This window comes from Candoia aspera, chromosome 2 (assembly GCF_035149785.1).
Source record: "Candoia aspera isolate rCanAsp1 chromosome 2, rCanAsp1.hap2, whole genome shotgun sequence".
In the NCBI taxonomy this organism is placed as follows: Eukaryota; Metazoa; Chordata; class Lepidosauria; order Squamata; family Boidae; genus Candoia; species Candoia aspera.
Window position 1 is genome coordinate 173,914,067 of NC_086154.1, and position 26,358 is coordinate 173,940,424.

The window sequence follows — 26,358 nt, forward strand, 5'->3', positions numbered from 1 at the left end:
TATCCAAGGAGATGATGGCGAAAGAGTGTGTGCAAACAGCTGGGAAAGCAGAAGAACTAGGATCAGTGAGGAGGGAATAATCCCTAAAAGGAGAAGGCAGGGACTGGTAGACCTGCTGACACAGCGGCCAGGCAGTTTGCTTTGTCTCCCCTGCATGGATGAGGAGCAACCAATCAGCCCCTGCACTGTCTATTGTCTGGGCTGAGCAGATTCATACTCCAAGCCAGAGCGGAATCTCCGACGTCGATTTAAGGAACAGTCAGGAGCAGAACAAGAGCCAAACATCTTGGGTTGCAAAGTGGAGTTGCCCCAAGTCCAAATATTGAAAATCCAGTTCTAAAATTTAAATCCTCTTATGATTCCCCCTTCCCTGTTTGTTCTCCCTCTCTCCCTCTCTCTCTAGGCTGGAGAAAGTTGGCTTTTTATTCCTTCCCACAAATGCAAGTTGACTTGGTCTACATGACACTTTCTTTACAGCATCTGCAGAAGAAGTTTGCCTGACCAATCTGTTGATTTTTAAATTCATCGCTTCTTCCTCATTCCAATAGCCAAACTACCCCACTGCAACCCTCAGCATAATTGTCTTTTTCTTTTTGAAGATGTGCATAGGGGATTCACACTGGGAAATGGAAATGCTTTGAACCCTTTTATTCTATCCTGCAGATATGATCTACTCATTTGAGTTTAGCCACCAAGGGGGAACTTTGAAAGTTTACATTTTGTACACAAAAAAGTACCTGCTTTCAGAGGCATATGCAAGGAGGAAGAGATGTGCTAAAGCAGTGTTGTGGCACCACAATGGATGTTCTGCCCCTTTTCTACAGGCATTGTGATGCATGTGACCCAAAGAGGCACACATTGTGTTGCAACCCAATGTCATTCTGACCCAAATAGCTATTTTCTGCAGACACCACTGCCTGCTCTTAGAATTAGGCTGTGAGTTCTGACATGGAGTGTAATTTGCCCCTATCTCTTGCTTTGCAGAAACAGCAAATTGTAATCAATGGTAACATTTTCAGACCGCATCTACAGAGATGGTCCTTCTTCCTGGTGGAAACCTAGGAAGGTAGCTGATGATGGTGATGATGATGATCTGTAGGAAAGGTGTTCTCCTGGTTGTCCTGTTTTCAGCTTAGTTAAAGGCTTCTAGGTTTAATATATTTAAAGGAATTACATACCTGGTAGTTAGATTTCAGACAACTGGATAACAAGATACATCTTGCTAGAGTAGCTCATGAAGTGATAGTTGGTAAGAAATGGACCAGCAAAATATTCCACTTGCAGGGATAGTGGAGTAACATCTGATCGATTTAATGTTCTGATTGAAAGGCTTTCTCATTTCCGTATTTTAGTGCTCTTACTCACTGAGGTACACAGTGGAGGCAAGGAGAGGGGCAAATGACATCATGGGCATCATGATGTCCTTGTCCAAATTATTTAAATTATGTCATTTGCATCACTAATCCACATTACTTACCTGATAATGTCATGGCACTCGTGGCTTCTACTGGACACCCATTGTATGCTTCCATTTAATTTGGATATGGGATTGTATATTAATAGCTGATCAACAGGCTTTCTGGTATTTTGGATTTATTTCCAGTCATGTGAGCCGCCACTGAGGATTTCACAAAAGATGTGTTGGGGAATTCTGTGAGTTGAAGTCCACACAGCTAGAGTTGCCAAGGTTGAGGAACCCTGTGTTACAGTACATCCCTTAGCAAACTGGATCTATCATAGAGGCTGGAAGAGTGGTGGTTCATGTTCACTAAATTGTAATTCCTATGCTTCCTTGAGGGGAGTCACAAGAGTAAAACTATAAAACTGATACACATTTCTTGACTAAATAAGGACTTCATTGCAAGTTCTTTCAAATACAATCAACATAATGAACATCTTTAGCACGCCTGCATTTTTGAATGAAACTCCCTGAAAGGGTACAACATTGATTCTTCCCTATTGACTATCCTGCTGCATCACATCCACAGGTCTACACTTTTGAAGATTCTCATAATATTATTAGAATTTCATGTACTGTATATGTACGGACTGCCCATCCACACCACCTAACTTAATATAAGCCTACTTAGGAAGACTAAGAGCCTTTCCTACTGCTAAGTTAAAATGTTATCCATTGATCCCTGGGTCAACAGAAAGCAATGCTGGCTTTGTAGATCCTACTCTATTGCCTCTGTTCTGCTGCCAACTGGTGCTGCCTTGCTTATTCGTGTGCAGCATAGGAGAAGCAAATTGGCTGATTCCTCCAACTTTGCTGTCCTGTCTTCTGCACCTTCCTAAGCAGAAGGAAAGACATCTGCCAGTCATGGCACTGCAGCAGGAACGGGGTGGCTCTGGCTGCAGGACTCAGCCCATTACACCTGGCTCCTTCTGTGTTGCCTCCTCCTATATCCCATTCTGTTATAACAGGTTTTTTTTTTTAACATGCAGTATCAAGTAACAAAGGCAGCCAAGTTGCAAGCAATGATTTTAAGATATCTGTGCCCTTCATTTACATAGGCCACAAATGCAAGCTTCCAGATTCCATGTTCCATTCAGGAGATAATTTGAAGTGGAGGAGTGGGAGAGTTGCTCCCACCATTCCATTGTATTATGGCAGTCTTGTGTTACATTGGTAGCAGCCAGAGTTAAAACATTCATAATCGTGCCAACCAAGCAGTCTTCTGCAACACTTTTTAAATTTTCCTTAGGTATGGACTATAACTTGTGACATTAGATTTAGAACATGCAAAGATCACCCAATATAACAAACAACACACTCCTTGGGTTTCCATCTTTAAGAGCATAGCAGCTCACTTTTTTTGGCAGGTAATTACAGGTCCATTTGGTATGCCTAATCATCCCCTCCATGTTTAAAGGTCTCTTAAAACTAAATATTGCACCCCCAAATTAATCCAAAGTATCTATTTGCCACTTGAATCACTTTATATAGGTCCATTCTTAGACTTGCTGTACATTAATGTTCTTCAGTAGAAATCTCTCGAATACTAAGGGGCTGCTGGGAGACATGATGAACTAGACATCCCTGAAGGAGTAGGGACAGTATGGTGGAGATTGGCGGCCAGAATTGGGGGTTCCTGGCCAGTGAGATCTCTCCAAAGATCGTGCTATCACCCACATGTACTCCGGACAGCTGCTCCTCACAGGTAGATTGCAGGAACCGAGGTTTTTGTGGTCAGCTAATAAGCCAAGTTGCTGGGAGTCGAAGGATTCCAGCTAAGCTCACAGTTGTAATGTAGCCTATATGGACATAAAGTTCGGCCAAGCCTCACTTCTTAATCACTTTTGGAATTATTTTACTGCTTTTCAAATATTAAGAACCTTCAGAACAGCAAGCTTTATAGCATTCACTGGGTGAGTTTCTTTCAATCTTTAGCAAAAGTAGTTTTAATATGAGCTTAAGGACCTAGAAAAATTCTTTTTGGGGGGAATAAATGGCAAGAGAGTAATTAGAGTGTTGCTTTTGGAAAGTTATGAACGGGCTAAGGGTCCAGATGGATTTGAAATAAGATTTTGAAATTAATTATAAGACTCCTTCCTGTGGGAAATAGCTGTTGTTTTGAATTCTGAGAAAAATATATATGTGTAAGGTGGGACTTTCAAGGTTGGACACTAGAGGGAACCAGAAGGAACTAAAGATTAAAGGAGAACACCTAAATTCAATTTGCTAACACAGAATGGAGCAAAATACTTTTAACATATTGGACAATATTGAAGGGTATTTGTGGACTCAGAAGTTAATTTTAAGAATGTCTGCCATTATAGACAGACTGTGTGTAAATGATGTTATGGAAGAGGAACAAGTTCTACCGGACAAGACTGAAGTTGATTTGAACATGGATTTTAAAAAGACAGTCAACAAGAATTATCTGGAAAAAGATGATTAAAAAAGATGATTGATTTCTTTCTGGTAACACACTCCGTTTTGGTTCTGCAAATAAAGCAAATCATTCCAGAAATTTCATTAATAGCTTCTTCCTTTTAATATTTGCAAATGTCAACATATACAAAGTAGAGATGTCTTGAAACAAATGATCATTGCAGCATTTTTTCATGTGACATAATATTCATTTTGAGAAAACTGTGTCACCAGCCTATAGATGAATATAGCTTTCAGTACTTCAGCAATATATACAAAGATTTACATATATACACACATATATTTTACAAATAATAAATAGGAACAATTAAAGTCAAGATATATCTTCTCATACATAAAATTCCTTTTGATGATCAAGTGCTATTGGCATTGTGTTTGACTTTGCATTAAAAATCTTCAACTTGTTAAGACGTTGTCTTTTAAACCTCACCCCGAAGAAATTGGCTTCATCCGGAAGAAATTATGTACATCTTTAAAGATGTCCTTCAGTGTTCACTTTTCAAACTTAAGTTTTACTTCCTGCCTGAATGAAAAACTGGTGTGTCGGGAAACCATTTCAATAAAAAATCTTAAAAACATTGCATTTAATTTTTGCCACACATTTATTTGATAACCTTTTTCTTATTATAAGAGATACTATGTTGGACAATCAGGAACTAGAATGGCAGTATTCAGGCATATTTATGTTCTTGTGCATCTTCACAGAAGTACAACTTATCTTCCTTTTTTTAGTGTACAATTTACTAAACTACTGTGAATATAGTTGGTTGCAACTTTGAAAGTCTGAGATTTTGGTTAAAAAACTAAAACTAGTGAATTATTTTGAACATGCCAATAAATGCTTGTTAAATTATCTGTATCAAATACCTCTTTTGTGTGTCCATACTTTCTGATTCAAATATTTGTGTATTCTCCAAAAATGTATACACTACGTCTTGTTACAATATACAATACTTTAGGGGGGGAAAAACACACTTTTCAGTTTCTCTCATTCTTACAGCTTACAAAAAGTTTTATTTTCGTTAGAAACACCACTATAAAAAAAGAGGAACATTATTTGTTAGGACATGGATTTGTGGAAGTTTTCGGTTCAGTTGTCATCACTGTCCACAATCAGTACAGTAATTTTGTGTCTGGTAACAAAATTGTTAGAAGTAATATTCCTACATTTTTTAAGATACTGCAGCTGCTTTTTAGGGATAGTTATTGGGTAAAGAGTACATTTAGTACATGAGAAACTGAAAATGTTAGTTATTTTCTCCTGTGGTGAATTTATTGTCATATAAGACATTACAGATTGCTAAGTGTTTCCTAAAGTTAATTATTTACCTACTGTGAAAGAGCTTACTCTGGAATCTTTCAGACCTACAAAGCATCATTATTCAGAAATATATTTTGGCTTGTAAGCATATATTGAATAAAAAGTCTATATATTGCTCTTAATTGTTTAAAAGAAATTTATAGCCAGCCAAAGCTCCGAAACCGCAGAAATCAGCTGAATGGACATTGCATAGCAAAACACCCACTTGTAGAACTCAAAAAAAAAAAAAAACTTAGCCCAAATGCAAGTAAAAATAAGCAGTTCTTAAATAAATAGGGTTTTTTTTTACACAAGTGTATTCTAAAACAACAGACTTTTCACAAAGTGGTACAAGAATTATTGCAGTTTGCTCTGAATAATACAAAAATCACCATCTGTGAGAGATCTTCTTAATTATAACAATAAAGTTGGTTTGTGTAGTTTGTGTTATGTGCTGAGATGATCCAGATAAGGAGATCTACCCGTAGAAGTAGATTGTGCATACATGTCGCTCACTAGATCAGGAATCAAGTGTGCTTTCAGATGCTGATCTGAATGAAGATATTGTCCATCTGCCCTGCAGTCTTTCCAGCTGGATGTGAATTTAGATATACAGTGCTAGTCATATCCTAGCAAAACCAAATCAGACTTAAGTCTGAGTACTGTAAATTATTGCTTGGGTAGTGTCCGCTGACAGTATTATAGAAGATAGATAATTATTTCAGTACAATCATTCCTGTTTAGTCAGCACCTTGGGGGATTTCCTTTCCAAAACAGAATGTCTTCAGTTGTTCATTATTATTCTGGCCTAGTCTCTAAAAAGAAAAATAATTTTTAAAATCTCAGTAGTTAACACTATTTTCTAAATTAGTTGTGTTGGTGACCTCAGACATCTTGTTCAGTAATCTGACAGGGTAGCGACTGTGAATCTCTTTAATTTAGACTATTTGCCCAGACAATGTTAGGAAGTGTAATTCTATCAGTATTCCACTTCCTTGCTAAATTACATTTCCCAGGTTTCTTCTGGAAAAAACCTCTGGGCTTCTGCTCCTAAAGTGCTTAGAATGCAATTTAAGGGATCGTCCACATGTTACTACACCCCAAGAACCACCTTTCCTTGAGCAAGATTGTAAGATCAAAGGCTTCTATGCACCCCATATTTGCAAACATTGCAGTCCAACAAGCAAAGCAAAGCATACTGGGAACAACGAAATCAATTCTTAACTGCTCTGAAATGTGAAGTGTAATGAATACCAATATAAAGAGCTTTTATACCAAGATTTTATAACCTCTTTCCACAAATCTAATGGCTATATAGGCACAATACAAAAAAAGTAGAGTAGCAGAACAGAACTTTATATTCCTAAATATCCATCCCCAAATAAATATGGCTACCAGATCTGGGGTGCAAATATCCAGATGAGCCACCAGATAGCAGCAAAGAGATGCAGAAAACTCCAACTCTTTGCTGGGATCTAGTGGTCATTTGGATTTTTGCTGCCCAAATCTGATAGCCCTACTAACAAAAGACCTGCCACTCTTGGAGATAAAGCACTTGTGGAGATAATTATTAATATGGTGATTAATAATAACAAATTACAAGTTCCCACCGAATTCCTTCAAATCTCAAAGCAATCAGGACAGTGTAGAGACACATAGTAAATAATACATACAAAAATCACAGGCAAAATGATGTGCTTAAATCCTTACTCTATCAACCCATTCTCTACTACAAATATCTCTATCCCATTCCTGTATTACCATTATGAGAAAAACTTTGGGTTAGTTCTCTCACGTGCAAAATTCTGCCCTCAGAAGCAGAAGATTAGGGCTGCATCTGCTTAGGGACTCTTCATATTAAGGATCTTTATGGCACAGGGAGTGGATTAAAAGTGAGTCACAGAGACATGTAATGAAATCTATTTTCTATCCCTCCTGGAATTTGCAGAAAACATCCATGTCCTTTGTTACCTCCCTAAAATCTAGAGCAAACAATACATTCCCGGGAACAGAAGCTTTAGTGGTATTCTTTTGAAGTTCATATCCAGCTTCAACATTTCCTATCACGGGTTCAGGTGCTTGTTTAGCTGCCTGTTTCTTAGGAAACTATTCAGGCTATGCTCAAAGCAATATATTCTGTGAAATGAATGCCTGCCAGAGTCAGGGGTGCTTTATATCCACTGTATTAATAGTTTGCTTGTTTGCTTAGCAAATTTATATAGCCACCCATCTCACAAAAATTGACTCTGGGTGGCGTACAACAGTTAACTATTTAGTGACTTTAGTGACTTCAAAATGGTTGCCAGTGGGTTCCCTTCAAGACACTTATAATTCCTTAGTTTTAGGATTAGGCTACACATCTAGCAGAACTACTCAGCTCAGCTTTTTCTTTCCAAATACAGGCGGAAGACTGTATGTTTGAATAGGATTCCTCCATAAAGTTGGGGGCACATCTTGAACACAGAAGGCTAGCAGGTTAGAAGAAATTGTTAATTTCCACTAGAACTCTCTAATGTTCTCGTGGTTTATTCCCTCTATTATTATTATTATTATTATTATTATTATTATTAATTAAATTTATATCACCGCCCATCTCCCCCAATGGGGGACTCTGGGCAGTTTACAATAAATAGCATTAAAACATAGCCAGATAAAAATTACATTAAAATATACATAAAAGCAAACATGAAATCCAAGGGGAGATGGATCACTAAGGGGTACTATGGCGCCAGCCATCCCCAGGTGGAGCTCTCTCTCTCCCCCTCCCAAGCAAGGCAGCAGAACCAGGTCTTAAGTTTCTTCTGGAAGTCCGAGAGCGAGGAAATCTGTCTCAACTCCGGGGGCAAGATGTTCCAAAGGGCGGGCGCCACTGCAGAGAAGGCTCACCTCCTGGACCCCGCTAGATGAAATTCCTTTGCTGATGGGGTCCGTAGCATGCCCTCCCTGCCTGACTGGGTGGGATGGGTCGATGTTATGGGGACGAGACAGTCCCTCAGATACCCTGGTCCCATGCCATGTAGGGCTTTAAAGGTGATAACCAACACCTTGAATTGGACCCAGAAGCAAACTGATACCCAATGCAGCTTGCGTAACAGTGGTGTCACATGGGCTGATTTTACAGCCCCAATAACTGTCCGTGCAGCCGCATTCTGGACCAGCTGAAGCTTCCGAATATTTTTCAAGGGTAGCCCCACGTAGAGCGCATTGCAGTAGTCTATATGGGAGATGACAAGGGCATGAGTGACTGTTCGGAGGGCATCTCGGTCCAGGAATGGGCGTAGCTGGCGCACCACCCGAAGATGTGCAAAGGCCCTCCTGGCCGCGACTGCCACCTGCTCTTTGAGCAGGAGTTGCGAGTCCAGGAGGACCCCCAGGTTCCGCACTGGTTCCAAATGGGGCAGCGCCACCCCATCCAGAACCAAAGATGACAACTTCCTGGAACCCAAAGAGCCATCAATCCACAGCCACTCTGTCTTACCAGGGTTCAGTTGAAGCCTGTTGTTCCCCATCCATTCCCCCACAGCCCCCAGGCACTTGGAAAGGGTGGAGACCGCATCACTTACTTCACCCAGGATGTTGATATATAGCTGAGTATCATCAGCATATTGATGATACCTCATCCCATGGTGACGGATGATCTCACCCAGCAGTTTCATGTAGATGTTAAATAGGAGAGGAGAGAGTACCGAACCCTGCGGCACCCCACAAAGGAGGGGTTGAGGGCCGGATCTCTCCTCTCCTATCACCACCAATTGGGAATGGCCATGGAGGAAGGAGGTGAACCAGCGCAAAACTACCCTGCCCACCCCCAACCCCGAGCCGCCCCAGAAGGATACCATGGTCGACGGTATCGAAAGCCGCTGAGAGGTCCAAGAGAGCCAGGATGGATGCACTCTCTCCATCCCGCTCCTGCCAGAGATCATCCATAAGTGCAACCAATGCAGTCTCCGTCCCATATCCTGACCTGAAACCTGACTGAAAGGGGTCCAGATAATCCGTTTCCTCCAAAATTCTCCAGAGCTGCAACACAACCACTTTCTCAACCACCTTTTCCAGAAAGGGAAGGTGGGAGACAGGTGAAAATTGCCCAGTATAGTAGGGTCCAAGGATGGCTTCTTGAGGAGGGGGCATACCAGCGCCTCCTTAAAGGCAGCCGGAAACACCCCCTCCCTCAAGGATGCATTAACCATCGCCTGGACCCAACCACAAGTCACTTCCTGGGCTGATTTTATCAGCCAGGAAGGGCATGGGTCAAGCTGACATGTGGTTGCATTCACAGTCCGGAGAATCCTGTCCACTTCCTCAGGCCCAACAGGATCAAACTGTTCCCAGATAACAGGGTAAGTACATTCCCCTGGCATCTCCCCAGACTCCGCTTCACACTTAGAATCCAACTTAGAATGAATCTGAGTGATTTTATCCTGCAGATGCTGTGAAAACTCTTCCGAACAGCCTTGTAGGCGGGTCCTTGGATCTACCTGACCCAGAAGAGATTGAGCGATCTTAAACAAGGCCGTCGGACGGCATTCTGCGGATGCAATAAGAGCGGAGAAATATTCACGTTTCACCGCTCTTACCGTCACAAGGGTATCTCTATCACAGGGAACCCAACCTGCAATACAAAGAGATCAGAAATAGCAGAAGTGTTCTGTCCAAAGAGCCTGCCTCTTAATATTTGAAAACTGCAATGATGGACTGAATTTTGGACCCCCTGCATAGCAAATGAAAGAATCCTTACCATGAATCTGTGGCATTATGTTTTTTCTCATGACATCTCATAAATTCTGCAGCTTCACCCCCTTTTTGGAGGGAGGAGAATCCACTCGGAGAGCAGAACACCAACCTGCATAATAAACAGAACTGCTGAAGTAGCTGTTAACTCACCTTCTAAAAAGCCATGTTTCATTCTCTCAACTGTACCTTAAATCTAAAATAGAATTTCTGAAAAGGCATTGTTTAACTGATCTGTTAGTCCAAAACTTGAACAAAACCAATATTTGAATTTATAATATTTAATTGCAGTCAGATGAGTATTTAGCAGGTATGCCTATCAGAATTGGACGGTGAAGGTGAGACGTTAGAGAGAATAAGAAACCAATACTATCAATTGAATAATAGTCTACAAGCAAAATAAGATCTATAAATATGTGCAGAATCATTAATTCAATCAAATCCATCTTTAAGTACAGAAAATGCCACAAAATGCATAATGTAGCATATTCTTTAAAAAACTAGGCATATCTTATGTAGCTGTGTTAAGGCATTTACTCTGCAGCTTCCTCACCAGTCTTCGTAACTCTGGATAAATGTTACTATTCAAGAAAACTTCTCATCTTATCTTGCCATGTAGACCATGGCAATGATAAGGATACTTGTATTTCTGCAGTCTATAAATAAATAAACTATAAATAGTTTATTTATTTTTATCCCACCTTTATTTTTTTATAAATAACTCAAGGTGGTAAACATACCTAATCCTCCTTCCTCCTCCTCTTTTCCCCACAACAACCCTGTGAGGTGAGTTGGGCTAAGAGAGTGAGTGGCCCAAGATCCCCCAGCTGGCTTTCAGGCCTAAGGCAGAACTAGAACTCTCAGTCTCCTGGTTTCCAGTCTGGTGCCTTAACCACTAGACCAAACTGGCTCTCTATATCTCTGTACCATGAGATTATTAAGGGTATCCTGTGTAAAAGGTATTTCCAACTTCATCTTTGTTTCTTGTTTGCTATACTGCTTGGTACTCTTGAGAACAACATTATTATTTCTAATATACAGCTGAGGATTAGAAAATTCCTATACTGAGTCATAGTATTGAAAGGGAGAGTGAATTATTATTAGTAGTGGTAGTAGTAAATTAAAGGTCAGTCTTATTTATAGTGATTAAGAAATAATATGTGTATTGAATCTAGAGCATTCTGGTCATGGACCATGAAACAGCCATGTCGTCCTCTATGTTCTGTCTCCTCCCCATTAGCATAAGCAAGCTACTAATGGAGATAGGAGACAATGGAAAACATATTCTCCTGTATGAAATAAGTGCCTTTTTGATGGCTCAAGGTAGAATACCCATTGAAACTCTCCAGTACCAAATCACAAGAATCTCTTCCTGTAAAATCATACCAGGAAATATTCTTTATCACTGAGTTAATTCATATAGGATTCTCGCTTACCGAAAATTGCAGCATACAACTGAGCCCAAGAGAGAACAGATAATCAATCATCTTGGATGGTGACAAAATGATTGACTGCAATAATAATAATAATAATATAAAACAAAATATCTACCTTTTCCAATAAAAATAAACTTACTTTTTCTGGGTTTCTCCAGACTTGATTCTGACAACTCGTATGCTAAATTCAGGGGTATCCCACCAGTTTTCCAAACTGAAAAAAGAATCTTTCTCCCACTGCAGTTTTACCATAAGCAGATCTCCAATATCAACTTCGGTATATACTAGGAAGGAACTTGTTTTGTTGGTGGAGACCTCAGGCCTGTTTTAAAAAATAAACCACACGCATGTTCAGTAAATGCTTGTCTTCAACTTACCTCAGGATCCTATTCCTTTATCAGAGAAAGTCTTCATTCACAGGATATAATAAAACCTTTTAAACAGGAGGAGCAAAATCACATCATTAAAATACAATTCCACCCTCCTTGTAAACCCAGGGAATGCCTGTGGCCTGCTAGGGATCCAGATGCCATCTTCAACATCCTTCCTTCTGATTCTGCTGCTAAATTCCAGATGTATCAGCCCAGCCTTCCACTTCTTGTCCTCTATTCTGCCACTATTGTCTCTCCTGGTTTCCCCAACTCTGGTCCCAGCTACTACATCCTCCCAACTTCCTTTCCGTACCAGCTGAAAAGTCCTCAACCAAGACTTCTCTTTTCCTCATCCCATCATTTCATGTTCTCCTTCTACCTCAAGGAGTTCCTTGCATAATGATATGAATTATTAAATTAATTTAAATTTTGTTTTGCCTTGACTTTTTAATCTTTTTTGATGCAGACTCACTTCTTTTCAGGGTGGTAACCCTTGGTATACAAGTCAAAGGCTAGAGCAACCTGTTGTCCAAGCAAAGTTGGCTCCTGGTATAAATCCTCCTTAACTTGGTGTCCTTCAGATGTGATGCCACTCCAACTCCAGAAACAGCTGGGAATGGAGGAGCTGCAGTCTCAATCTATTTGGAGGGCACTAGGTCGGGGAGGATTGGTATAATCTTCACAGTACCAATCATACAGAGTCAATGAGAGACGTCTCAAAGAGCATCAATTTTGTTCCACTACCGGCCCTCTTCTTTCCAGATCCCTTTCATTCATAGACATGCACATGCCCATAAGATGCCAAGACAGTAGCTGGCAGCAAACCTATGGGTGACTGCAAACTGAGTCAATTCAGACTAAAATATGCAGCTGAATCCCATTCTTTATTATTCCTGTTAGATCACATACTATATCTAACATGAGTGGTAAGCATCAGCATGCTCACTGACCCATCCCTTGTTGTTTTTGTTAGTTGGTGTCGAGTTATGACTCATGGCGACCCTGTGTATAACAGAAAGAAATGCTGTTCGGTCTTGTGCCATATGCCTGACTGTTCCAATGTTTGCATCCATTGTTGTGGTAATTTTATCAATCCATCGCACTGAAGGTCTTCCTCTTTTCCACTGACCCTCAACTTTACCAAACATGATATCCTTTTCAAGCAATTGGTCTTTCCTAACAATGTGCCCAAAGTATGAGAGTCTAAGCCGAGTTATCTTCACCTCTAGGGAACATTCTGGTTGTATTTCTTCTAAAACTGATTTGTTCTTCTGACAGTCCATGGCATTTTCAACAATCTTTGCCAACACCACAATTCGAATGCATCAATTCTTCTATCTTCCTTTTTTAATGTCCAACTTTCACAGGCATATGTGGCAATTGGTCAGATACTTAACATGCTTTTAATTTCAAACATTTATTGGGAAGCTGGCATGCACCAACAGGCTTTCTTAGGAAATAGGTTTTCAACCAGCCAGCATCTCACCAGATTGTCTTTTAAGAAAAGACTGTTTTGTGACTGACCATGTCCATCAGTAACATCCCCCCCCATTTCATAGGATGCCCATAACTTGCTCTCAAAATTCCCAATAAAGCTGACCTACGCTTGTAGGGAAAGCAAGGGAGTTTCAGAAAAACATCTATTTCTGTTTTATTGACTATTCTAAAGCCTTTGACTGTGTGGACCATAACAAATTGTGGCAAGTTCTTAGTGGTATGGGGATACCAAGTCATCTTGTATGCCTCCTGAAGAATCTGTATAACGACCAAATAGCAACAGTACGAACAGACCATGGAACAACAGACTGGTTTAAGATTGGGAAAGGAGTACGGCAGGGCTGTATACTCTCACCCTACCTATTCAACTTGTACGCAGAACACATCATGCAACATGCTTGGCTTGAGGAATCCAAGGCTGGAGTTAAAATCACTGGAAGAAACATTAATCTCAGATATGCAGATGATACCACTTTGATGGCTGAAAGCAAAGAGGAACTGAGGAGCCTTATGATGAAGGTGAAAGAAGAAAGTGAAAAAGCTGGCTTGCAGCTAAACCTGAAAAAAACCAAGATTATGGCAAGCAGCTTGATTGATAACTGCAAATAGAGGGAGAAAATGTAGAAGCAGTGAAAGACTTTGTATTTCTAGGTGCGAAGATTACTGCCAATGCTGACTGCAGTCAGGAAATCAGAAGACGCTTAATCCTTGGGAGAAGAGCAATGACAAATCTCGATCAAATAGTTAAGAGCAGAGACATCACACTGACAACAAAGGTCCGCATAGTTAAAGCAATGGTGTTCCCCATAGTAACATATGGCTGCGAGAGCTGGACCATAAGGAAGGCTGAGAGAAGGAAGATAGATGCTTTTGAACTGTGGTGTTGGAGGAAAATTCTGAGTGCCTAGGACTGCCAGAAGATCAAACCAGTCCATCCTCCAGGAAATAAAGCCAGACTGCTCACTTGAGGGAATGATATTAAAGGCAAAACCGAAATACTTTGGCCACATAATGAGAAGACAGGACACCCTGGAGAAGATGCTGATGCTAGGGAGAGTGGAGGGCAAAAGGAAGAGGGGCTGACCAAGGGCAAGGTGGATGGATATTCTAGAGGTGACGGATTCGTCCCTGGGGGAGCTGGGGGTGTTGATGACCGACAGGAAGCTCTGGCGTGGGCTGGTCCATGAAGTCACTAAGAGTCGGAAGCGACTAAATGAATAAACAACAACACACTTGTATTACAACATAGGAAAATCTAAGTTCTGATCTATATATCTCTGGTGAGTCATTTTTTAATTCAACTGAATTTACATTAACTTATCAGTTTCATGACTGTCGCTTTTGTATTTGAACAAATCAGAGGAAGTTTTCATAGCAGATGGCAGCCCCTAGCTGACCTTGGCTAACCTGGGAAAAGCTAAACAGGTTGGAACTCATTAGTATTTGGATGGGAGACCACCCAAAATTCCACAGCTATAGACTAGGCGGGGAAATTGGAAAAAACATTGCAAATGAAAACCATGGCAAACTAGCTGTGAAGAAAACAACATGGATATGGTGAAGTAAAATATTTCATTTTTAGACGAACATGGCCAAATAAGGTCAAAACGAAGCAGAACTCTCCACTCCTTAACATAAAAAGGGATGGGTGGGTGGGAGGAAAGTGATACATGCCATTATTACACAATTCATATTTCCTATATGAGAAAGGGACTTCAGGAAAGCTTAAACTTTGCTATATATAGTAGATCATTACCACAGAAAGTATATACTGCTGCTTAACTCCTTATTTTTATATTGAACTGAATAGTTGCCTTTGTATGCAGAAGGTCCAACCTCAGGGTCATGAGATGCACATTTTATTTACTTCACCCAAGCAGAAGATGCAGAATAAGAAGCTACCATCTATACAGCTTTCTACATACAGAAAATGCAGAAGTTTCCTAAACAGAGCAAATGAATACAATCAACTTTCCCTTCTTTGTGCTTGCCGGGTGTGTCAAACGCTTCAGTATTATCTCTTTTGTACACTTCCTTGAAAGGCACTGGGTGGGAGAAAAGTGAAGATGCAAAAGGTTATCTGAGAACTCCTTCTGATGCATACTGGGAACACTTAAATGGAACAACGTGCCACATCCTTCAGTGAAAACCCACGAAGTACACATGCAGGAACCATTCTCAACTGACTGTACAGGCAATTTCTGCAGGCAATAGGAAGATATTTAAAAAATAAAAAATAAAGGGCAGAAGTAGGCCTAGATAACGCAACTGCATATTGATAAAAACGTAGGGATACTCACATTACAAATGCTATGTTTTCACTTTCCTTCTTAGTGCCATAGAAAGAAATACGGAATGGTTGGTTTCTCTTGGTTATGTTCAATATTCCAAAAAAATGTACCTTGACCTGGAAATGGAAGACTGAGAGCAAAAAATGCAAAATATTACCAATAAATACTTTGGCCCTGAGTCTGCTAACTTTTAGTTTGGCAGATAATACTTTTATGATTAAGTAAGCAAATCAATTTTATAGACATCATTTCATAAGATTTAATGAAAAGTTGCTCCCTCCCCCCAAATCTCAGAGAAATTTGCAAACAGGAAGGGAGGTGAAAAATGCTGATATTCTCCCCTCTAATTTCCCACAAAGTCTGAGGATTAGATCAAAATATTGGACATTACTCAGGCTGATTAATTCTAAGAATAAATTATCTAATTCGGCCATAATGTAAAAAGCTATAAAGTTATAAATCTGAATAAAGGTTCTTTTACTATGAGATTTTGAAGTATCTTTGTATCTTTAACCCCCAAACATTTATTATATGAAAATAATTTAAAACATACTACTTTAAAAGTACCACAAATAACAATAACAACAGCAACAACAGAAAGTCTCATTCACCCTTGGGGGTTCATACTGACCACTTTGGGGAACCCTTATACTGTATTCACTTACAAAAATATTAGTTCACTGGACTGATATTAGGGCTTACAAAATTGAGAGTTACAAACATCACTTTTGACATGAACTGCTTAATTTTAAATTTCCACAGCATTTCTAATTAAAACAAGTCCATAACTTGAACCTAACAAGTTTATAGTTCTTAAAGTTATAACAAACTCTGACCTTAATCAAGCAGAATGCTATTATTTCAATGAGGCCTGTGCTCAATTTGTTCTGAATTGGTTTGTTTTCACATGTTACAACAATGGCAAATGCAGATGACCTACAAAAGCTTTGCAGATCAATGATACCTTTATAAGGAGCGTATGCACGGGTCTTTAGATACATTTTGCTGTTCCTCTTGCTTCTTACTCTTTTGACTTTATAGCCTAAATTATTGCAACGATTCTTTCTGCAGCTCAAGCAGAGACCTCTTTCAAATGTTTGTTTTGAGTTGCATCGGTATGCCATTATTGGTTTTTCTTCATACAACAGGGAATCAATGAAGAGGTGGATGGAACGTTCATGAGAGCATTTTACCAGCTGATCCGCATCTTAGGAAAAAAAGACACAATCGGCACTGTATAGAGAGATGTCTCTGTTGTTCAGCAGAGAATTTATGAAGCAAGCCTGCATCAAAAGTTCTCCAGTGTAACAACATTGCTGAGAATTCTCCTCTCACCCTCTGAAAAACACTTCAGTTGTGAAGATATTGTTCATTTTTAGTTACACCAAATGCCACTGTTTTGTTTCACTGCTTCTTCTTCAGTACTATTTCACCCTCCTTGGCTGCTAATTCCCCCTCCCTGCATTAAATCTTATCAAAAAGTTCCTCCAACTAGGTACTATACAATATTGCTGATAATAACCACAATGAGCTCATCTGATTTGGCTAGATAATGAAGGCATTAAAGACAGCCTAGACTGAATAGTTGAAATTTGGGCATCTGCAACACACATAATAGGCATAGATGAGCACACTCAATAATATAGTTCTGCCTTTTACATGCTACACACATTGGACCAGCTATCACTACAGCTGAAGTATCTCATGCATGCAATGAAAAGCAAGCAGAACTCTAATGTGTAACATCTTTGGAATATCTCTGGACACCTTTACTTTTCATTTACTGTAGCTTGAGAAGTTAGCCAAGATATAAATCAATATTCCCTGATTCAAACAGATAGTTTAATGGGGGAGGGGAATTCCTGCTTAATTTGGACCCAGCATGAGCGAAAAACTCATCCCTGTGAGTGGCAAAAATAAACAAACTCCTGAAATAATGGATGTTTCTATAATGCATCTAAGAAAGGAATTTTGGATTGAACTAACATGAATCATGAACAGTAGTGGCCAAGTTTTAATTATACTAATGCCTTTGGAGTGGAGGACATTCAGGTTTGAAAACTCACTCTGAAACCCTTTCTGAGCAATCAGGCGCAGGGCTGCTGCTATATCACAACCTGGCTGGAAGCCACCTCCATTGGGATAGATATCAATGTGGCCAACAGGCTTCTGTATGCCAATACTGCGATCTGGGGAGCCCCTTGTGTTAGTATGCAAGACATCTACGAAGACGGCATCATCTGGAGAAAGGCGCTTAGATGCCTCAGCATATTCAAAGTGAGGCCCAGCAGGATCTAAACCTTAATGGGAAGGTTGAGTAAAAGAGAGAAACATGTTATTGTCACCTGACCTCTGGATGGCACCTGTCAGATCATGAAAAATTTTCCAGACATGGTCCATATTTTATTTATTATCAGTGCCAAAACTCCTATCAGTATCATTGGGTTTTACCAATGCTGTCCAGTAAATGAGAAACATATCCTGAAAAAAACAAATAAGGAGGCAGACTATAGTTTTAGAATAAGCAACAAGGACTCAGCTATAACTGGACTGTGTCCAAAATAACATGCAGCACAGTCAAAAGGAAGCCTAAGATACTCTGTCCAAAAAACCTCATAAAAACAGTGGTTTACTTTATTTATTTTTGCTGTTCTATAGACGAAGTGAAACACTTTAAAACTTCAATGTTACTTTTAAAAATCCAAATACAAAGATGTTAGGAGGAAAAAAAGTATGAAAAAATGCACTAATGTAGAACAAAACCAGGAGAGGATTGTGCAAATTTTATATAAATGCCTTGAATATTTCTGAAATGTCAAGTACCTTTTTAAAAAAAATTCGATTTCCAGCATTTATAAATGAATTTGCATGATTGTCTGCAAAGGCTGTTAATTCCCAAGTAATAATTAAGACCTCAAATAAGTACCCATTTAAACTAAAAGCTTAAGATTGCCATCCAAATAGCTTACTTTACAGGTCATGTGCTACTTTTATAAAGGCGGCAATCCCCAGTGCACAAATCCTACAGAAGGCAAGGACTTCCCAGGGCAAAGAGTTCCACAAAGGCATACTTTAAAAAAAAATGAGTAGGATGATTTTTAACACACAATGGCTCTTCAGAATCTCAAGGAAAAAGAAATAGCATGAATGTTGGAAAATACACAATTTTCATTAGCTCATCCTTTTATAACAGAATTCTACATTAAGATATTTAGAGCTTTGAAGGATCCACAGCATTTCCCCTTCTAATTATTATTCTAATGCCAATATGATTTGCTTACCAGTAATTCTATTAATCTTTTTATTAGTCAGACTTCCAGCAATGCCAGCAGCATGGGCACCAAGGCTGTATCCCAGCAAATGGACTTTGTCAACAGAATAACTAAACTGCTCCTGAGAACAATCATTTTTAAAAGATTAAGCTCCAAAAAGCAAATTTTAACTTGCTTGTCATTAAAAAGCAAATTAACAGCTTCACTTCAAGGACGAAAATGTTATAGTAACAGCAAGAAACCTGTACAATCTTATATAAAATGCACATTTATATAAATATATGCTTTGGGACATAGCTTCATAGCAGCAACAGAAGGTGGAGTTTAAAAGGGGGGGGGGAATTTATGCTTAAAGCATTTAGAAGGACTTCTAAAACCAGTGAGTCATTCTTCTAAATTATTGATAACCCAACCTTCTCCCTCAGCAAAATGCCCAAAGCAGCACATTTATTTTTAAAAAAACAGTTTAAGTATAAATACAAAACTTAAAAACAATTTCACAACAAAAATAAATAGAACAGCAACCAGAAAAGAAAATATAAAACAGCAGCATTCAACATCCTGCTCAATAAGAGCATTTATTGGTGAAGGTACTAAAGCAAGACAGGGGCTCCTGGTGAAAAAAATCCATTTATGTTTTAGATAGATACAGGGATGGATGGATGGATGGATGGATACGGATATACTGTGAGAAAATTTCTCCTAGAGATACTACATAATGGGTGATGTTAGCAAATGTGAACACTTATCCTCATATGGGATGTGGTTTGGGGACAAAAGAGCTCTGCTTACAGCCTGTTGTCTGCAAAATGCAAAGTATCAGAACTCGCCTAGCCTCTTGTTTACTCTCCATTGGAAGAGATAGTCAATTTGTTGCTATCTCCCACCTGCCCAGATGAGGAAAGCAGGAAAGAAGGCCACTTGCAAACATTTCAGGTGAACTTCACAAGGCCTCCAATCCTTTGGGAGCATTCAGCAGTCATAAAAAATCAAGTCTTGCTTTACAAAGAATTGGCATTGCCTCAACACTGCTAGGAACTGAATTTCAGATGAAGATCTAAACAGAGAGATAGTTCTTTAAATATCCATTCCCACTCCAGGTCATTTGAACTGCAGCTTGTTGCATCCAAAAATTACTGAGAACAGCCTTATGAGTTCAGAAGGCAATTTGAAGGGAATATATTATTTGATGGCAGTAGGGAGACTGCAAAGGAATGCATGGAATGAACCAATGGTGCATAAACACACTTGCAGAGAAAGCTGGGAGCAGCTTCCGACATAGCCACACAAGGCTTAAAAAAGACGCAGCTGCTTTAACAATCCATAAAAAGCTGTTTCATATACTCCAGTATATGGCACCTCTTTTGGAGGCTTTGAACAACCCTAATGGAAAAATGAGAAAAGAGCAACAGATTCATCACTGCCCAGCAGAGGGCATGTTTGGCACATCAGGAGTGAAAAATACCCTGGGTCAAAAAAGTCACTTGGGTATATAAGCAGACATTCAGCTATCTTCATCCCTTAATTACAAAACTGATCCTTAAAAGGCTTGATACCACTTGCATTTAGTATTTTCCAACCATCAACCATATGGACTATCACTCCCACAAGAAACAGAATTGTCAGTGCAATTCTTGCTAGGAAACCTTTCCAGGTAAGAGCTGGAATATGAATCTTTAGATGTGTACACATATTAGAAAAAGAATTAACAGAGAACAACAGTATGGAGCTCTCTATGCTACATACTGTATGTTAGCATATATTATATATGCTCACACCCAATAGACATGGATTTTTCCCAATGAGGAAGCATTCCAACATGTAATTCCCACCAAGTGATACAGTTTAGCAATAGCTACATAATGAGAATCCACAAATTCTACTTTGTAAACCTTCAGAAACAATTTGGAGATGATCTGACAGTAAAAATAATTGCTGCACCCTGAGTTATTGCAGGTTCTGCCACAAAAATCCCTTCACCACCACTCCACACAAATGGAAAACAAAATAAATTGCTTTTCACTCCAAAATCTTATTGCATGCAGTATGCATTTGCTGGCCATATGCAAAAATATGTGAGTGGTTTTTATGATGGGAGTACTGAAAAGTGATCAAGCCACTTTCTCCCTTAAAAGTGAAAGAGCTAGAGGTGTGATGAAGCAGGAAATGGACCACCTAAAAGCTCCAGTGGCCTTTTTTAACATTAAAAAATATATATAACTAGAGTTTCAAATACAGTTCTGCCAGAAACAAATATAGCTAACAACAGTGGGATCAGAAAGACTAAGGCCTGCTTTTAAGCTGGCAAAAAATTCCTCTTTTGGAAATGCACTTAGTATGGGTTCCAGGCATTCAATATCTTTAACTCTCAAGATGTTGTGTTGTACAGAAGCTGCCCATGGCTGCTTACCTCCATCCAATCAACAAATGCAGCAATATCTTCTCCCACCTGCTGTGTGAAGTCTGCGGACACTGTATAATGTAAACTGGCCCGAGCTAGCCAGTTAATCACAATGACATTAGAATCAGGCTCCCTGTTATACAGTGCCTTCACCAGCTCAGGAACCCAGCTCTCAAACATGCCAACCACCTAGAATATGATAACGCATATTACTCTATGTCGATCTGTAATAGTAACCCCAAAGGGTAGACATTATGTACACTTACAGCAGTGTTTCTCAACCTTAGCAACTTTAAGATACGTGGACTTCAGCTCCCAGAATTTCCCAGCCTTCATGGCTGGCTGGGGAATTCTGGGAGTTGAAGTCCACGTATCTTAAAGTTGCTAAGGTTGAGAAATACTTAGAGGTAGAAGAAATATAATCATCAAATATTTTCAGAGTAGGTAACCATAAGCAAGTAATTTATTGATGGATTAGGTCAGGGGTCCGTTGATTGTCCAGCCTTGTCCAACCTGGTGGTCTACAGATGTGGCAGACTAAAACTTCCATACATTTCCATGTTAAGAGATTATGGGGATTGTCCAATATTTTTTATTTATTTTATTCATTTATTTTCTATCCTGCCTTTATTATTTTTATAACTAACTCAAGGCAGTGAACATACCTAGTACTCCTTCCTCCTCTTTTCCCCACAGCAACAACCCTGTGAGGTGGGTTGGGCTGAGTGTGTGTGACTGGCCCAAGGGCACCCAGCCGGCTTTCATGCCCAAGGCTGGACTAGAACTCTCCTGCTACACCTGATTGGCTCTTGGGCTGAGAGAGAGTGACTGGCCCAAGGGCACCCAGCCGGCTTTCATGCCCAAGGCTGGACTAGAACTCTCCTACTACACCTGATTGGCTCTTGGGCTGAGAGTGAGTGACTTGCCCAAGGTCACCCAGCCGGCTTTCAAGGCTAAGGCGGCACTAGAACTCAGATTCCTGGTTTCTAGCCTGTTGTCATAACCACTAGACCAAACTGGCTCTCCAGTATATCTTCAATATATCTGAAAAACACCAAGTTGGGGAAGGCTGCCTTGCCATATTATATTTTAATCCACAGAAGATTAATCCTTTGATAGAAAATTCACTGCCACAACTTGTACAAAGGCCAGTATCGTTATATATTTATTGCAAAAAAAAAAAAGGGAGAATCAGTGAATTATGCCTGCCTTTCCAAGGAACCCCCATGCTGTTATGGCTATTTGAAGGGCATGAGATAGACTAGTGTGGGACAGCAAGCAGAATATTTTTTGTTGTGTGTTGAGGATTTCTAGCGGTTTTATGGAAATATGGGGGAGGGGAAAATGAAGCTGACTTTAGTAAGAACTGAGAGGATTTGCACTGTACATATAATGTTGAGCAAAGCTACAAGTTTCTCTTTTATCTTAGTGCAGACCTTGGTGCTGAGGAAATATGTTATGTGGCTGCTCATTTAATAATAATAATTATTATATTTTTATCCCACCTTTTTATATATAACTCAAGGTGGCAAACATACCCCTGCCTCCTATTTCCCCCACAACAACACAAAATTGTAACAAAGAACTCTGCTAGGATAATACTCAAGGCTCTTTTGTGTTACCTAGCCTAGAGGTGAGCTGCAAACTGATTCCTCCAAGCACCACTGTATAGTTGAAAGGAGACAAGGAAAGTATTCTGTAACTTTATTAGAGTTATGTCCTGCCTTTTTCTTCAAAATGGAACTCAAATTAGCTAGCGGTAATAAAAAAATAAAAACAAGCATAATTAAGTATCAACAAATCAATTAAAATTCCCTTCAGCAGACAAAATAACTCTAAAAACCTGCTAACCAAAGACGACAATTAAAAAAAAAAGGACAAGCCTGATGAACTTGGGAATACAGGTAATCCTTGCTTAACGACTGCCATGCTTAGCAACCATTCAAAATTACAATGGTGCTGAAAAAGTAACTTTACGACCAGTCCTCGCACCTACAACTGTTACAGCATCCCCGCGTTCATGTAATCGAGATTCAGGCACTTCGCAACTGGCAGGCATTTACAACCATCACAGTATCCTGCAGTCACATGATCGCCATTTGCAGCCTTCACAGCTGGCTTCTGACAAGCAGAGTTAATAGAGAAGCTGGCAGTAAAATTGCAAGTTGCTGTCACGTGATGTCTTGCTTAACGACCACATTGCTTACTGACAGTTGCCTGTCCCAACTGTGGCTGTTAAGGGAGGACTACCTGCAGTGACTCAAAAGGATACTTCCCATTTTCCCATCGAATGTGCCTCTCATTGTGGCTAGACTGATAGAAGGGGCTCTCACAAAGATCCTGAGGTTCAGGTAACTTGACTGGGAGAACGCTGTCATCAAATTATCTGGTCTCAAACTATACAGAGTTTTACTAATAGCCAGGATTTTAAATTTTGCCTGGCAAGAGATTGATAGGCAATGGTGTTCCAAGGAAGTTGTACCTACCTAACCTTTGGACAACATAAAGTTTAAGGAATGCAAATGTGTGTGTTATGCTAGCTGGTGAAAAAAGAAATTAATGAACAACATGGATGTCAAATGAGCTCGAAGTTTCTTTACCATCCTTACTGCAAAAGACTTCTTAACACTAACGCTAGTCTCTAGAAAATGTTCCCAAGCTGCAGGGAACGGTCGTAGTGCAACAGCAGAGTTTCTGCTTTCCAAGAAGACAATCCTGGATTTAACCTCTGGCTTTTCCAGGTAGGCCCAGAAAAGGTCCAGTCTGAATTTTAAGGGACGCTTCCATTTCCCTATGTCAAGTCTGCCCTTTGGAACATAGTCTTGGCACACTCTGGGTGGCCCTGGCAGTTTGGTCCCTCCTAGACAGGAAATGCTACAAAGCGCTTTCTATTAGGACGAGCATCTCACTTAAGCAACAAGGTCTTCCGGCTCTGGTGTGTTTCGTTGCTCCCCATGCAATGGCTTCTAGTTTTATTCTTGGCCCGAATTGCCTGGCTCACGTCTGACAGCTCTGTACCCCTTAGCACGAGAGCTTATTAGATTTCATCAGGGCTACTGAAAAAAAGAATGCTAGAACAGAAAAGTGGCTGTTCTCTTTCTGTAAGAGTTATGATGAAACTGTGATGTTTAAACAAAGGTTGGAGTTGCTTTAAAAAAAACACATTATAATTTCCAAACATGATCCAGAAGGCAATAGAACTTGAAAGAAATGAGCCGAGCATAAGCAAAAATGCATGGCAATTAATTTTTTTTTAAATCACTATTTAGCCTCTGGTCACATCAGACTACCCAGGAATTTTTAGTGAATAGCTATGCAAACGTATGACTCCTCTTACCATCCATCCATGTATAACCATAAAAGTTTTACTGGTATGATTGAAGTTGCAATCAGCTACACTTGTTTCCTGTCCAGGAACTAGATGACAAACATCTTCACCAGGCTTCTCAGGTATCCTTAAAGAAAATTTACTCTCAATACCACTGAAGTCTTTCTTCTTTTCTGTAATGTTTCCTGAAGTTTTAAAAAAAAGAGGATATTAAATGGTTTGAAAGAAAGGAAATGTTAGCAAGTAACATGGTTAGTCTATCCAAGACCCTGCCTGAGATAGCTTCCTACTTATTTGATTAATTGCTAAGTGACTCAGCACTATTAGCACTTTATTAGCACCAACAGTGGTGTCAAACTGGGCACAGTTGGGCCACCATGAGAACTATTTATCCTAGTGCTTCTTTGATATAGACTTCTGCAGTGGCAGCTGAAAGGACAAATGGGCTACCCATTTTGTTCATCCTTTAGGTTTCCATACAATGAAGCTAAGCAAGAATATTATTTTCAGATGAGAAAGGGCAAGAAAAGACACAATGAAACATTTATCTATCTTATTTCATCTACAGGAGTTTCACAGTCTACCTGCAGAAATCCACACATCTCATTAAATTGCTTATGATCAGTTTATAAACACTTCCAGTTTATAACAGTATTTCCTTTGTTAGATGGATGTTTACTGATACTTTTGTCTTCACCATAAACTTCACCAGACCACAATCTTTAGCCCTCATTACTAGCCTCTATTTGGCTGTTTAATAAAAGCTGGGGCAAAAGTTCTTAACCAGTGGTGTTCCCCAAGGTATTGGGTTTTCCCTTATGCTGCTACCTTTACTCTTTTTAAATGGACATTCTGGAGCATCTTCAAGCTTTATACTGAATAATTCCAGCAGAAAGTATTACCACACCATGTTCAAGAAATGGCACAAAATGGTTTTTTTTAACCAATTTACTCATTTTAAACCAATTTTGAAAGATTTTAATAAAATCTTGTTGGTCTGCAATAACCCATTATTAATAATTGTTACTGTGAATATATATTATATATTTTACATAAATATATTTCCTATTGGAGTGTGTTTTGATTATGGTAATGGATGGTGAATGTCATCAGAAGTAATGCAAATCTGCCTGATTATGTAATATTTTATTACACTCATTCCATATCAGTAAAAAAAATGGTCTACAAGTTGTCCTAATACCCTTTCCAACTAAGATTGAGTTAGAATAATTTTAGAAGCAGTAGGCTTAAAACAAAAACAGCATTTACATTTTTCATGGCTTGTATTGCACTGGGAGAATATAACATCATTAGGCACTCACTACATGCAAGACATGGGTAAAATCTCAAAATTAATCTCCAGAATGTCTACTTAAAAGTTCAGGTAGCAGCATAAGGGAAAACCCAGTACCTTGGGGACCACTACTGGTTAAGAACTATTGTTTGACTTGATGAAAGGCAGCTTTATGGTCTCCCTAGATATATTTTACAAGAAGCTAGCAATTAAGCACAAGCAACCATGACAAAGAACTAGCTTTGCTTGCAGAAGTTATATTTTACACAGGGCAGCCATTGAGGACAACACAGCAGCTCCTGTGTATCAATTACTCAAAATAAAGATCAGTGAAATGACTGCTTTCATATTAAACAGCAGGTGGAGGGAAGAAGTAGATCTATATACATTTCTGAGATTGTTGCAGCCCAAAAGTTTATTGTACCTCTTATGAGGACTCCTGTCAAAGGTAGGTATCCACTGACAAAACAAGCTAGGTTTCAACAGGAGTCTATTCCTCATGCATGAAAAGCCATCCAGGCATTTTTCAGCAGCGATAA

General features: G+C 39.5%; 1 protein-coding gene across 2 annotated transcripts in view; it reads right to left on the bottom strand.

Moving 5' to 3' along the window:
* Positions 1 to 3,977: 3,977 nt before the first annotated feature.
* The window catches only part of LPL (lipoprotein lipase), a 35,068-nt gene continuing 12,687 nt past the window's right edge, over positions 3,978 to 26,358 (bottom strand). The window contains exons 2-10 of one of the 2 annotated variants that reach the window (XM_063294912.1): positions 24,535 to 24,710; positions 21,207 to 21,386; positions 18,806 to 18,917; positions 17,591 to 17,824; positions 16,489 to 16,731; positions 15,534 to 15,654; positions 11,505 to 11,687; positions 9,937 to 10,041; positions 3,978 to 6,013 (exon numbers count right to left, since the gene is read on the bottom strand). In XM_063294912.1, the coding sequence (XP_063150982.1) occupies position 6,013; positions 9,937 to 10,041; positions 11,505 to 11,687; positions 15,534 to 15,654; positions 16,489 to 16,731; positions 17,591 to 17,824; positions 18,806 to 18,917; positions 21,207 to 21,386; positions 24,535 to 24,710 (1,355 nt within the window). In that variant the 3' untranslated portion in view covers positions 3,978 to 6,012. The remainder of the gene's footprint in view (positions 6,014 to 9,936; positions 10,042 to 11,504; positions 11,688 to 15,533; positions 15,655 to 16,488; positions 16,732 to 17,590; positions 17,825 to 18,805; positions 18,918 to 21,206; positions 21,387 to 24,534; positions 24,711 to 26,358) is intronic. The other variant, XM_063294913.1, reaches the window with a different exon arrangement.